A 13,694-nucleotide genomic window follows, 5' to 3' on the forward strand; every position below is an offset into this window, starting at 1 on the left:
CACCTTATATTTAACTCCCACAGATAACAGAGAAAAGACTCTGAGACGGTAAGAATTTAGTCACCATCAAATGTTCTTTCTCTGCAAATATATCAGGTTTGTGCATCTGTTCACTGGTATTACAAGATACAGAATTTACAACTCCTCTCTCTATTTTAGCCATGCTTCATCTCTAAATTTGAATGTCCTGGATGAGGGCATGAAACGGCATGGAATATTACAGAGTTCAGTTGGATTTTACACATAGACTGTAAATTACGAAAGCATTTTTCAACTACATCTTCTTAAAATTCCAATTGCACCAATTCGTTTTACATTAACCTATTCACTATACAAGATACACAACAGTATAAATACTGTAGTTACAAATGACTGTAATAACCAGTAACATAATAAAATAAATATATTTTATTTTTAAAACGTTGATGTCACTATGCCAAAGAAGGACAAATATACAAAGAACAGCATGCTAGTTAAATTTGAATTGTATTCTAGTGCTTTAAAAAGTCCTTCTCAGGAGCCCTAATTAATCGGTCCCAAGAAAAATGTTTTTAGGCAGAACACATTGTTACAACAAAATATAATAAAATTTTAAGCAATTTAGCACAGAAAACTGAGAACTACGAAACAAAATTAGTAAAACATTCATGTATATTTCCAGTGCAAAACTTCTTCAGAGAAAATAAAACTGGAAGGGCGAGGTGACACAAACTCACACCAAAGAAAAGAACATGTATCTTCTTAACAGAAAAACAATTTCCAAACGAAAAAAGTTACGTGAACAAAACCATTTATCTGAAAAAGTATACATTATATAGGCAGTATTTATATCTGCAGTACATAAAGGAGCACTACTTTAATGCAAAACATAGTTACCTGCTGAATTCAGAACTCAAGTAACACAGCAGATGAATAGCCCAAAGCAAAGGTCCTGCATATGTTGCAAATGCAGTAAGGAAGATAGCTGGTATCTCCACATAGCCTTCTAGTCCCACAAAACCTGCTGAAATATCCACAGTAGCAATGCCATTTGAATTTCCCTGAAAACAGAAGTAAAAAAGGTAAAGATTCCAATATCTCCAAAGAAACATTTAGAAAACATTAGAATAATATTAATTATTGCATCAGTCACTTTACAGTACAGCCATATTCTTTACATCAGAGTTTCAATAAAATAGCTTATCAAAAAGGAGTTTCTCTTTAGGATTTACAAATCAATGAAGCATGAGCAGCATGGTCTTTTGCTTGTCTTACTTTGCTTGCAAATTAACATGCCTGTTTAATAAATTACATCAGAAAGAAGTGTTTACATTTGCTGATTTCAGTCACAGTAATGAAGGGAAAAAAAGTTTTAAAAAGTTTATTTTTTGTCATACATGGTTCAAACACAAGATTTCAGGTCTGTTGCCTAGAATTACACTTGGAAGTAAATATTTCTTGTCCTTAGCGACAACGAGGCTCTAATTCACAGCTGCAGTGGAACACTACATCACCTGTGATTACAGCAGAATATTTCTTAGTTTAGCAGGCTGCCAACAGGTTTCCTCAGACTAGCGCAAAAGCTCTCAGATATTCTTCCCGTACCTGGAGAAGCTGATTGGTTGCTTCAGCAGCAGCATTTTAACATTTAACCACCAATTTTTCTTTTTCCCCCACACAATCTCAGAACAAGCCAAACGTGAAGGCTGTCACCACCAATATACTCAGACCCAGTCTCAGCAGCATGGAGTGGCAGCTCTGCCTTTTCCTCCAACCTCATCTCCTCTCACCTTAGCGACTGCAGTCTTCTTGAAGAGCAAGTAACCCTAGCTAGGAAATGCTGTCATCAAATACACATAATTGGGGTGTCCATGAAATCCAGAGAACAAAACGAAGGAAAAGAAAATAGGCAGCTTTTACAAAAACATAAATAACTAGGCACCAGGGACAGCAAAAAAACCTGTTCCTGAAACAGCTCTAAAATCTTATTTTAGAAAGAAGAGATTTCATTTTACATTAACACGATAAATGACAGTACAAATATTGTATTTACAAACAAGTGTAACAACCAGTACATACAATAAAATAAATCTCTTTTATTTTTTATAGTGTTGTAGGTGACTATGCCAAACAAGGACAGATGTACAAAGAACTGCATGCTAGTTAAAACTGAACTCTACTTAAGTTTGAAAGAAGAGATTTAGGAGAAAAAAGAGCCACCCATGTAGACAGAAGCATTGAGAGGTCATTATCACTAGTCACCAGCCCCATCTATCCTACCATGAAGATACCCTTGGCATGTGAGGGAAGCATGAGAGGGCAGTAAGCTATGTATTTTATGTAGAAGCCATATTGAAAAAGCATCTTTGCAAAGAAGGACCTGGGGGGTCCTGTTGGATAAATGGAGAATAAGCCAGCACTACGTTCTTGCAGTAATAGGTGACCAACAGCACCCTGGGCTGCATTAGGAAAATCACTGCCAGCGAGTTGAGGGAAGCAATCCTTCCCCTCTGCTCAGCACTGGTGAGGCCATACTGGGCAGCTTGTGTCCAGTGTGGGCTCCCTGAGATGGAAGAGACATGGGCATACTGAAGTAAGTCCACTGACAGGCCACAAACATGATGTTTGATCCCGACCCTCTGCCATACAAGGAATGCTGAGAGAACTGGGATGGCCTCAAGAAAGGAAGGCTTAGTAAGTTCTTCTCAGTGTTTAAAAATATCTGATGGGAGGGAGCAAGTGTAGAATGCTAAACCAAGCGTAAGCTGAAGGCATTTATTTTTGATGGTGCTTAATTTATGGGACTTTTTTTTTTTTTCTTACTTAAGATCAAAATATTAGCTTCCACTCTGGCACTTCATTTTTTTCCCTCCATTTTTATCAGCTATACCAACTGATTAATGAAAAATAGCATCAGCTCCTCCAAGCCTTGCTTACTGTCTACTCTTAGGATTTCTACAGCTGTACTTTCTTAAAGTCTTCCAAGATCCTACAGTATTTTTTGGAAAGAACACTATCTCATTCATTAAATATGCTATCCTAAACAATGCTATTTTTACTCACTGCCACATTAAAAATGCCACCACTTATATTCCACACTTAGCAAGACAGAGTTACTGCTTTTGTCATTATGTACCCTCTTGCCTATGAAAATTTAATAAAGGCTTAGCAATATGGGCATGAAGTCACATTCTCCTAATCATACCAGGACATATGCAAAAAGTAATTCTCCTCATCTGTCTCCTATTTTCACATGGAAAGGGTTTATAGTCAGTTCACGTTTTTTTCTCCTGCCTCATTTAGCTAGCATAAATTTAGTATTCAATCTGATCTACATAAACAACAAATTTCAGTGTTTTCAATTTCTGTACTTCTTCCATAAACCCGCCAGCATTTCTGTATGCTACATTAGATCTTTATGCCTGTCTGGAGATTAAAAACCTAGTACCACTGAACCCAGCCAGATTAATAGTGGTAGCTCTAGTAAGCACACAGCTTTAGGAAAGGAAGTCAGGGAAGCCATAAATCTATGCCAGCAATGCACACCATGACTAATAATACAGTTGTGCTCTCTTCACATCTCTCCCTTAGCCTTCAAGCACAGGTTACACTCGCTTAACAGGCAGTAAATAAATGACTAGCTGATACCAAGGCAGGCTGAACAGAAGAGCTCAAGACTGAAGCTGATAACTTCATGGACCTTTCCAGGAGAACCAGCTCAGTTGTACTTCCTTAATTCAGTACTTGAGAAAAAATGACACATACTCCAAAACACAGCCCTTTCATAAGACAGTCAAAATTGGTCATGGTCAGTTGATGGTCATGTACAAGACAGGCTGTTGCTAAACTGGGGACACACCTGCAGTTCACTCAGTAAGAATGGTGTAGCTTCACTGGAAGGCAAAGAAGCAAGGAGAGGATCTGAAAGCTGTCACCAAGCCTGTAACCTGCCTGTTAGTCCAATGAACTACAGAAAAAAGACTAAACAGTTTTTTTCAAAAATTTAAAATCCGTTACTACACTGTGAAAAGTATGGGCACTTTCAGAGTTTCATCTTCCATCATGTAAGTAAGGACGAGTTGGGAAGTGTACATAACCACACAAAATCATCTATGCCTTCTGAGGTCACTCATTTATGGGCCTCTTGCAAACACTTAAAGCTTGAGGGCCTGCATCTGCGGCAAGAGGTGTGCATAAACAGAGAAACCGTTGTTGTGAGAAGACAGTATCTGTAACACACGGGAAGCAGAAGTTACCTCTATGTGTTTGGGAGGTGGGAGTCCCATGCGAGTGGTTCCAGACAAAGCTCTCCATTCAGCCAAGTCAGTCTCCTTCCCTGCTGGATCCTCTTTTGGCACATGGGGACAGCCTGTCCTGCACCTTTAAGACTTCCTTCTTGAAGTACATCCAGCCTTCCCAGATTGCTTTATCCTAAGGACTGCCTCACAAGGCACTTTGTCAATCAGTCTCCTGAACAGGTCAAAGCTTGCCCTCTGGAAGTCCAAGGTGGCAGTTTTATTGACCCCCTTCTTTACATCCCCAAGAACTGAAACCTCTATGATTTCATGACCGCTGTGCCCTAGGCAGCCTCCAACAGTTACTTCCCTCACAAGTCTTTCTCTGTCCATGAGCATCAGGCCAAGGAGGGCACCTTCCCTGGTTGGCTCCCTCACCAGCTGTGTCAGGAAGTTATCTTCCACACACTCCAGGAGCCACTGGAACAGTTCTCTCTGCTGTATTTTATTTCCAGCAGACATCTGGGAAGTTAAAGTCCCCCATAAGAGCAAGGGGTAGCAATCATCAAGCCTTTCCCAACTGCTTATAGAATATTTCATCCACTTCTTCATCCTGGTTAGTCTATAACAGGCTCCCACCATATCAGTCTCAACTTCTCTGTGATGTGATGGCTCTGTGAAATTCTCAGCCAATGGTACCAAGAATTGATCATCATTCAAAATTGGTGCTTTATGGAAACATTCAAAGCATTTTTTAATTAAGTCTCTTTTCCATAACTAGGATTTTCTTTCCAGCCTACCTATCACTAAACAGTGCAGCTGCTTTTTCTTTGTACCTCAGTACTGAGAGGTCTTTGCTTTCAGCCTCTTACCAACCCCACTAAAGGCTCATCTCATAAGGCCATAATCAGAGCTGCCTACCTAAACAAAATTTTTTTTTACAATATAAAAGAAAGTCTGTCCTCCTAAACCACAACCAGCCTGATTCCCAACTTCACAAATGCCCTCTTAAAATGGTCTGCTACACTAAGTTCTCTACATTATTAGAAGTGGAAGGAACCTCTCCAACATTAGTATTAAGGAATGTTTTTGTGGAATTGCAACCTTATTTGCAAAGAAAGGCAGATAGTTTTGATTCTCGTAAGAGACACTACCTTGTCACACAGAACTTCCCTTCAGTCTTATACTGCATGCAGATCACACAGAATCACAGAATCAGACAGGTTAGAAGCGACCTCCAAGATCATCAAATCCAACCAATCACCCAACTCTAACTAATCCACTAAGTGCCTCATCCAGTCTTTTCTATTATGATACTGCAAAAGCCTCAAGAATCAGGAACAAAAACCTGAAATGGGCCACTAACAGACCCAAATCAATCCCTTGTACAGGCATCTGATATTTTTAACACTTTCAGAAATCTACATCGAAGACAAGTTACAAAGGTATGCATCCCTCCTTGATTCTGAAAACAAAACTTTAACAATGCATCAGAAAACTTTCTGAGAACTCAGTGAATTCCACTCTGAGATTTAGCTGCCATTTTAATCACAATGGAGAGTATTTCTTTCAAAAAGCAGGGAGAGTATTCAGCTTACCTGAAAATAGAAGAAAGCTTGGCCAAACCAGTAGTGCATGATAGTAATCTGTGCTGCATCAAATTTCAAGGGTCTCCAGATATATTTTGTCATCATCGTCTGAATCAGCAGACAAAACACCAAGACTGGTAAATTGTGAGGTCTAAATAGAAGGGCTGATAGCAGAACCAATCCACTATACACTTCCCATAATCCTGTACACTTTATGCTGGAGTCTGCAGAAATAACTTGTGACTTTAGTAAATCTTTAGTGCCAGTGAAGACTATGCCAAGAACGAATACATAAACAAAACGAGCTTCAGTAATCCCCCTAAAGAAGAAATAAAAAAGTAAATAATACAGTAAATAAAACAAAGGTGAGTTACTTAATAATACCTATTTCATAGATCAGAAAATCTCTAAAGCTAGGTGTGAGGCCAAAGCAGTTCTGCCAAACACGTTAAATTCTATGGCTAGTATTGGCCAGTTTCGTGAGAGAGCTTTCTCAAATAAATAGACTCTAAAAATAGTCCACACCTAAATTATACCACCTCCTAATCAACTTCAGCAAAGAAAACAGCTTGTGCTAATAGCTAAAGCAACCTAACATTCAAAAATAAAATAATACGTCAATTAATGTACCCAAAATAAATTTGTTATTATTATTCGTGCTCTAGATCCATAAATAGATTCATATAAATATGCCATTTATACAGCATAATGAATTTCCCCCAAAATATTCCTTAAGAGTGATATGGAAACTTTATTTCAGGAATTAAATTGACTTAAAAAAAACCCTATTATTGCGTTTAAGCTGATTTTTCACAACTCATTAACATAAACTTATGTTACTTTTTAGCCAACCAAAACAAGAGTGATAGTGTCTGATGACCCTTATTTCACTTTAACATTTCTGCACACTTCAGGTCTTTTCTCACCTGTCACACAGCTGCACAGACACACATATGTTGGCTTATATCAGCACATTGTTTCCTTGTTACTGCACAAGTTTTTCAAATCCCTAAGCAATCTTGTTACTAAAAAAATTGCTGTTTAAAGTTGTATAATTAATATCTACTTCTATGTTCACTGCATATATAAATTAATTGGCCAGTGAAAGATGTCTTTTGAAAAACAAACACAGCATCCTTCCCAAAAAGCTGACAATGACACTTAAAAATATTGATATATAATTCTAAAAGTGCAAGGTCCAGGGAATAAAGACAGTGAAAGTAAATATCCATCAGAATGCACTGATATTCCCACGTTTACTGTGAGAAAAAAGGTCACAGATCATGTTAGTGTCAGCTAAGATATAATAATAATCTAATGAAATGAAAAAAATGAGCATACTAAAACTTCTGTGGCCATAAAGTATTTTTTTAATCTTGCAAAAATCTGTATTAACTACACATTTTATCCATAATTTAATGTACCAATCAATTTACACATGAGTAGTGACCCAGTATGGCCTTCTACAAAGTTAATGTAATTCAGACAGAACTGTGGATTCTTTGACTTACTAATCTATAGAAAATGACACCATTTCACTAAAAATAGCAAAAGCATAGCCACACTTGATGTAACTAGTATAATTAGGTGATCACAGAAAACATCATTAGCGAAAATTTCTATTAAAAAATGTTTCTCCTTTTAATAATGGTGGGTTTGGGTTTGGGTTTTTTTTCAGTCTTTGGAATATCATCTTCCTTCTCACACAGTTATTAACACATGAACTGGAATTCAGTCTTTCTTTTTCACATACAGAAAAAGGAATTTTTAAAAAAGAGAGAGAAGAAATAATAAGAAACAGTATTTACATATTCCATTTTCATTTTGTACCCACAGAACCAAGAAAAAAGGCAAAATCACCACAAGATAGTAGTGTGACCTTCCTAAATCTCCGCTCTGTTCTGTGGTTTAGCTTTATGAGGTTCAAACTTATGCCTAATGGTATGTACAAAGGGGCTTTACTATTTTGTTCCCTTAAATAGCAAGCCTTTTTAAAACCCCTGTAAAGCTCAGAGCTTTGTCCTTAGGGAAGAAGTAAAAAAAGTAAAGCTTAGAGAGTTCCTATGTTTCTAATGCAGAAATTCAGTACCCTTTTTCAGTATCTCTGGTAAATCTGATATAATTATTACCATAAAATATTCCAAACATATTCACACAACTTAGAAAACATGTTTCACTAGCAAACGTCATATTCTGTATCTCCCAATATTTCCTCCTGCAGGGTTTTTCTACCACAGCACATCTTGTAAATCTTCAGTGTCATTTGTATCCATATCAAATTCAAAATGAAGGAAGTTTGTTACATCTAGAAGATGATTGGTTTGTAACTCCTCTTTCATGATCCCTTCCTTCTCATCAAATGTTCAAACTGACTCTGGAAATTTTCTGCAACTCTCTGGTATTTAGAAAAACTTGGAGACTGCAGAGTCAGGTAAAATCCAACAGTAAAAAGTATCATAAGAAAACTAAAGCCACTTAGCTGCATTCCAGAAGTAGCAATTGTTGAAAAAGCTAACAGCTTCCTTACAGTTACAGACTAGTTCTATAAGAAACTATGCCCACATGAAATCTTCAGTATGCATTGTGCAGCATAGATTAGGTCTCAAGAAGAATTTGGCTGCATTTTGAAGGGCCATACATTACAGAACACTCACCTGCAAATTCAAGAGGCAGAAAAGCAACTCTCCTAATCACTGCCTAAGCATTTCCAAAACTAGAAGTAGCTAAATGAGTTTGGCATGCTCTCTGTTTTATGTGGTAAGTCAATCTAGAACAAGAGGAGATGGTGCATTTGGAGTCTCTTTGTAGCAAATATACGAACTATGACCACTAGAACCGTCATAGCAAAAGACAACACTTCATGGGGCTCAAATTTATGCACACACCCAAAAAGTGAGTGCTGGCTGCCTACAAAATACGAGTTATATTCATAACAGTGTGATTTCAGCCTAGATAAAACGTCTCCTCCCACCTCATCCCCTGATATCCAAAGCATTAACACCTCTCTAGAAATAGAGTTACATATCTGTTGATTAACTCACTTGGAAATCTCTTTGCTGTCACGTTGCCATGGAAATATGACATTTCCAATAGCTGCACGGTAACTGTAGACTCCCAGGAGCCCAAGTGCCATAGCAATTTTTGAAACCAGGGAGCATCTTCTTTGAACCAGAATGAAGATCAGAAGTAGGGAGACTGCAGCCAAGAAGGAGAGTTCAGATTTGTGTTCAGAACTGGCAAAAACAAACAAAACAAACACCTTCAAAGCATTGTAATTACTGTTAAACACATTTGACACAGTCTTAGCTACAACACTGGATTTCCAAATGAATCACTGACATCTGTTACAAATAATATACTCTGTGTGTGTGTGTATATGTGTGTGTATATAGAGTGTAAAATATAGTATTTTTGGAAAGGCAGATAATTTATTAATGAGGTTTTCTATTCAAGCATGCATGTTTAAAAGTGTAATTACTGTGTTCCATGATATGCCACTTACTCTGTTAATTATACAAAAACTGGGCTGCATACTGCATAATGGAAAAGGGTCTAACAGTTTTAAACTAGGGGTTTGTTATCTATACATTTTGAAATGCTCCATTTTGGTTATAGCACAGCATTTTGTTTTGTAGCAGAACGGTCAAAAATATTTCCACATTACAGAAAATAACTTTATATGCATTTAATTTAATTTCAGATATATGACACATCATCTAGCCAAAATGACCAGAAATATACTTAATTTAAAAAGATACATAAACTCATTAACACAATGTCATTCCTTCACTCAACTACAGTACCTTGCACTGTATCAATACATATAAGAGGTAAGTTACAAAATTTACATCACATTCAAGAAGATTACAGACAGTTTGTTCCCCTGCATCTTAAACAGCAACACTCATTCATTAATCAAGGGATTTCATTGAGAATGCTATCAACATTATATATTTAAATCTACTGTGATGTCAATTAGCACTGAAAATGGAATGGACTCACTGAGTGTACTGGGTTGGAGGGGACCTTTAAAAGTCATCCACACTGAACAACTACCATAGCTAGCTATAAAATTTCAAGTAATCCACTGTAATGCACTATCCTTGCCTACTGCAAATATTCTCAGTATCCCAAATGACCTAGAACCACTAATTTTTCCATTGATTTACCTTGTGTTAGGAACACCACGTAGAGTGCGATAGCCACTAACTTGAGCAAACTGTCAGCAAGCCTGGGCTCTTACCTGCATTAACTCCAACTACACTTACAAAACTCCAGTTTTATCTTTGATTTAATCAATATTATACTACCTCAAACAAGTTTACTTTCCTGATCCTTAGAACATGCTTTTTCAGGAGCTTGACCAATAGTTATTTCAGCTGTTGTGCTTTGAAAGTCACAGAGGAAAGGATATGGGGCAGAAAAATTCTCCTGTTAGCTCTCTGCAGAACCAAGTCAAGCACTTTATACACTGTAGTAAGACTCCCAAGAGACACACTGCTCTCTGCAAGCCAGTAAAGTGAGAGGAGTTAACAACTAGAACACCCTGGAAGAGAAAAAGTTGTCTAGATTTTTCTCCTCACTATTGTTCTTCGTCTCCAGGAAAAGATAATAGAAGCAGTGAATAGATTGCTGCAGCAACCTGTGAAGATAGTGCACAGATCATCTCTTATGATCAACACAAAGAACTAACTTAGTAGTCCTGCATCTTTCAGATGAATTTCTGTGGAAAATTTTAAAAGCTTTGAGGCTGCAAGAGTAGATTTAGATTGATGCTAGCACTGGAATGGGTTGCCTAGGGATGTGCTTGAGGCCCCATCCCTGGCGATATTCAAAGTCAGGTTCAACAGAGTGCTGGGCTACCTGATCTAGTTGAGGATGTCCCTGCTCACTGCAGGACAGGTTGGACTAGATAACCTTTAGAGGTCCCCTCCACCTCCAACCATTCTGTGATTCTAAGTGAATTCATGTCAGTATAGATTACCTGCAGTTTCAAGGTCTTTCAGCCACAGTTCTTACAGTTAGGCAGTCAAGTGCATATTAATTACCAAGGGAATGGAGTTGGTCAACACACTGAGCAAACAGTGTGCAGCAGCTCTGATACCATCAAAATATCATCTCTGACCAAGATTCACAGCCAAATAACTAATTACGAAAATTTATTAATTTTCATAATTGAATGAAAACCTGACTTCTAGGCAAATTAGAGACTGCATGGTCTCTTCCACTTCATCTACTGTCTGATTTTCTTTTGCCCTTTTTCCCACCGAAGTATTTTGTTATTTTTCTTTGCCACAGGTTTTGCAGAGTCTCTCTGCAAATAAGAACATTTGCCTTATTTGAGCACTGCTGAATACATCCTTAGCATCTAAATTCAATACACTACAGGGAGACTGAGCTGTATTTTGCAGCTTACATTTTTCCATGCACAAACCTGTACAGCAGTCTTTACCTCCCATGATGAGCTCCTTAAGCACTGTCTATCTAAGCAAAATATTAGTCTGAGCAAGAGCCCAGAAGTCTAAAAGGTCAATACAGAGGAAAAAAAAAGGGTAGTTTGTTTGTTAGTTTATCTTAAAGACAAATTACAAAGCTGGTTAAAAAAAAATCCTGAGTAGCTTTAACTCAAACTAACAAGGGTATAGATGATCTAAATAAGGTTCTGATTTTTTATCATAGAAAAGAAAGTGCTATTAAGACAGAACTATGCAAATTAAACACATACTAAAAATAGAATAACAATCAACTTTACAGACTAGCAATGCATTTTGCACTTCATGCAACTCAGCTTATCACCAGCTTTTAATATATGCTATAAGGAAAACATATCATCTCGTTCCTGATCAAAATACTAGGGAAATAGGCACCTCTACCACTTTGTTCTCTCATCAAGGAGAACCAACAAAGACATTAAAAACTCCAAAGAAAGAAAATGCAATCATGGCTGCCAAAGAACAATTCACAGATACTCTGCAAAACACAGGATGAATGAAGATTTAGTTGTGTTATTGACTGGTATTTCCAAGCTTGTCTAGTGAACCAGAACTCAAGTCCAAAAAATGTGCACTTCAAATGCTGCTATCTAGGCAATCTTTCAACTCTAGGCAACTCAAGTATATGACAGGCCAGTCAGTCTCACCTCTGTGCCTGGTAAGATCATGGAGCAGATTCTCCTGGAGGCACTACTGAGACAGAAGAATAGTGAAGAGGTGATTTGGTACAGTCAGCATGGCTTCACCAAGGGCAAATCCTGCCTGACAAACCTGGTGGCCTTCTATGACAAGGTCACAACATTAATAGATGAGGGATGAGCAACTGATGTCGTTTACCTGGATCTGAGCAAAGCCTTTGACACTGTCCCACACCACATCCTGGTCTCCAAACTGGTGACACATGGGTTTGATGGGTGGACCACAAGATGGATAAAGAACTGGCTTGATGGCCGCACCCAAAGAGTGGCTGACAATGGCTCCATGTCCTAGTGGAGGCCAGTGACAAGCGGAGTCCCTCAGGGATCAGTCCTGGGACCAGTCTTGTTCAACATCTTTGTTGGTGACATGGACAGTGGCATTGAGTGCACCCTCAGCAAGTTTGCTGATGACACCAAGCTGTGTGGTGCAGCAGACACACTGGAGGGAAAGGATGGCATCCAGAGGGACCTTGACAGGCTGGAGAGGTGGGCACAAGCCAACCTCATGAGGTTCAACAAGACAAAGCGCAGGGTCCTGCATCTGGGTCGAGGCAATCCCAAGCACCAATATAGGCTGGGCAGTGACTGGCTTGAGAGCAGCCCTGAGGAGAGGGACTTGGGGGTGCTGGTGGATGAGAAGCTCAACAGGAGCTGTCAACCAGATCCTGGGCTGCATTAGGAGAAGTGTGGCCAGCAGGTCGAGGGATATTATTCTCCCCTCTACTCCACTCTGGCGAGACCCACCTGGAGTACTTCGGCCAGTTCTGGAGCCCCTATTACAAGAGGGATCTGGACATGCTGGAACTTGTCCAGAGAAGGGCCACCAGGATGATCAGAGGGCTGGAGCACCTCTCCTATGAGGACAGACTGAAAGAGTTGAGGCTGTTCAGTCTGGAGAAGAGAAGGCTCTGAGGTGACCTTATTGTGGCCTTGCAGTATCTGGAGGGGGCCTACAAGAAAGCTGGGGAGGGACTTTTTAGGATATCAAGTAGTGACAGGACTAGGGGAATGGAATAAAGCTGGAAGTGGGGAGATCCAGCCTGGAAGTGAGGAAGAAGTTCTTCACCATGAGAGTGGTGAGAGCCTGGAATGGGTTGTGTAGGGAGGTGATTGAGAACCCATCCCTAGAGGTATTTAAGGCCAGGCTGACTGAGGCTCTGGCCAGCCTGCTCTAGTGTGAGGTGTCCCTGCCCATGGCAGGGGGGTTGGAACTAGATGATCCTTGTGGTCCCTTCCAACCCTGACTGGTTAAATGATTCTATATTCTCCTGTTAGGCTAAAAACTGGTCCATTGGTTTAAATCAGGATGTAGTTCCACAGTAGCTCAAGCCAACCTGTGTCAGAGTTGCCAGGGTTCTGCTGTTTCACCTGCTGCCTAAACATGGCAGAAGTAATTACATCAGTGAACGTGAGAAGTCAGCCCCAATGGCGTCTCTTAGGCTGCCATGGCACAGCACTGCACAATCTTTCTAAAGCCCCTAGAAGTTTGTCAATGACTGTTTCTCTCTCAGATATGAAAGACAAGTGGGGTTTTGTAACTTCACTTGGCAATGGCAGAAGCCCTAGAAACATTTATCTAGCTGCAGTCTTACCTGTGCCATCTCCTCAGGTCCCCACAGCCCAATGTTATAAGCGGTTTTGCTGCTCTGTAGGGCATACCTGCCACCAGGTAACTGGAGGTGGGAGCACACTTAACCCAGA

At 39.2% G+C, this 13,694-nt stretch overlaps 1 protein-coding gene across 5 annotated transcripts in view; it reads right to left on the minus strand.

Moving 5' to 3' along the window:
- Window positions 1–13,694, minus strand: part of PIGG (phosphatidylinositol glycan anchor biosynthesis class G) — a 70,162-nt gene that overhangs the window by 25,816 nt on the left and 30,652 nt on the right. For all 5 annotated transcript variants that reach the window (XM_054397755.1, XM_054397753.1, XM_054397752.1 and 2 more), the window contains 3 exons: window positions 8,845–9,036; window positions 5,813–6,122; window positions 877–1,040 (listed from right to left, as the gene is read on the minus strand). In XM_054397755.1, coding sequence (XP_054253730.1) covers window positions 877–1,040; window positions 5,813–6,122; window positions 8,845–9,036 — 666 coding nt within the window. The remainder of the gene's footprint in view (window positions 1–876; window positions 1,041–5,812; window positions 6,123–8,844; window positions 9,037–13,694) is intronic.

Source organism: Indicator indicator, chromosome Z, assembly GCF_027791375.1.
Source record: "Indicator indicator isolate 239-I01 chromosome Z, UM_Iind_1.1, whole genome shotgun sequence".
Taxonomy (NCBI): Eukaryota; Metazoa; Chordata; class Aves; order Piciformes; family Indicatoridae; genus Indicator; species Indicator indicator.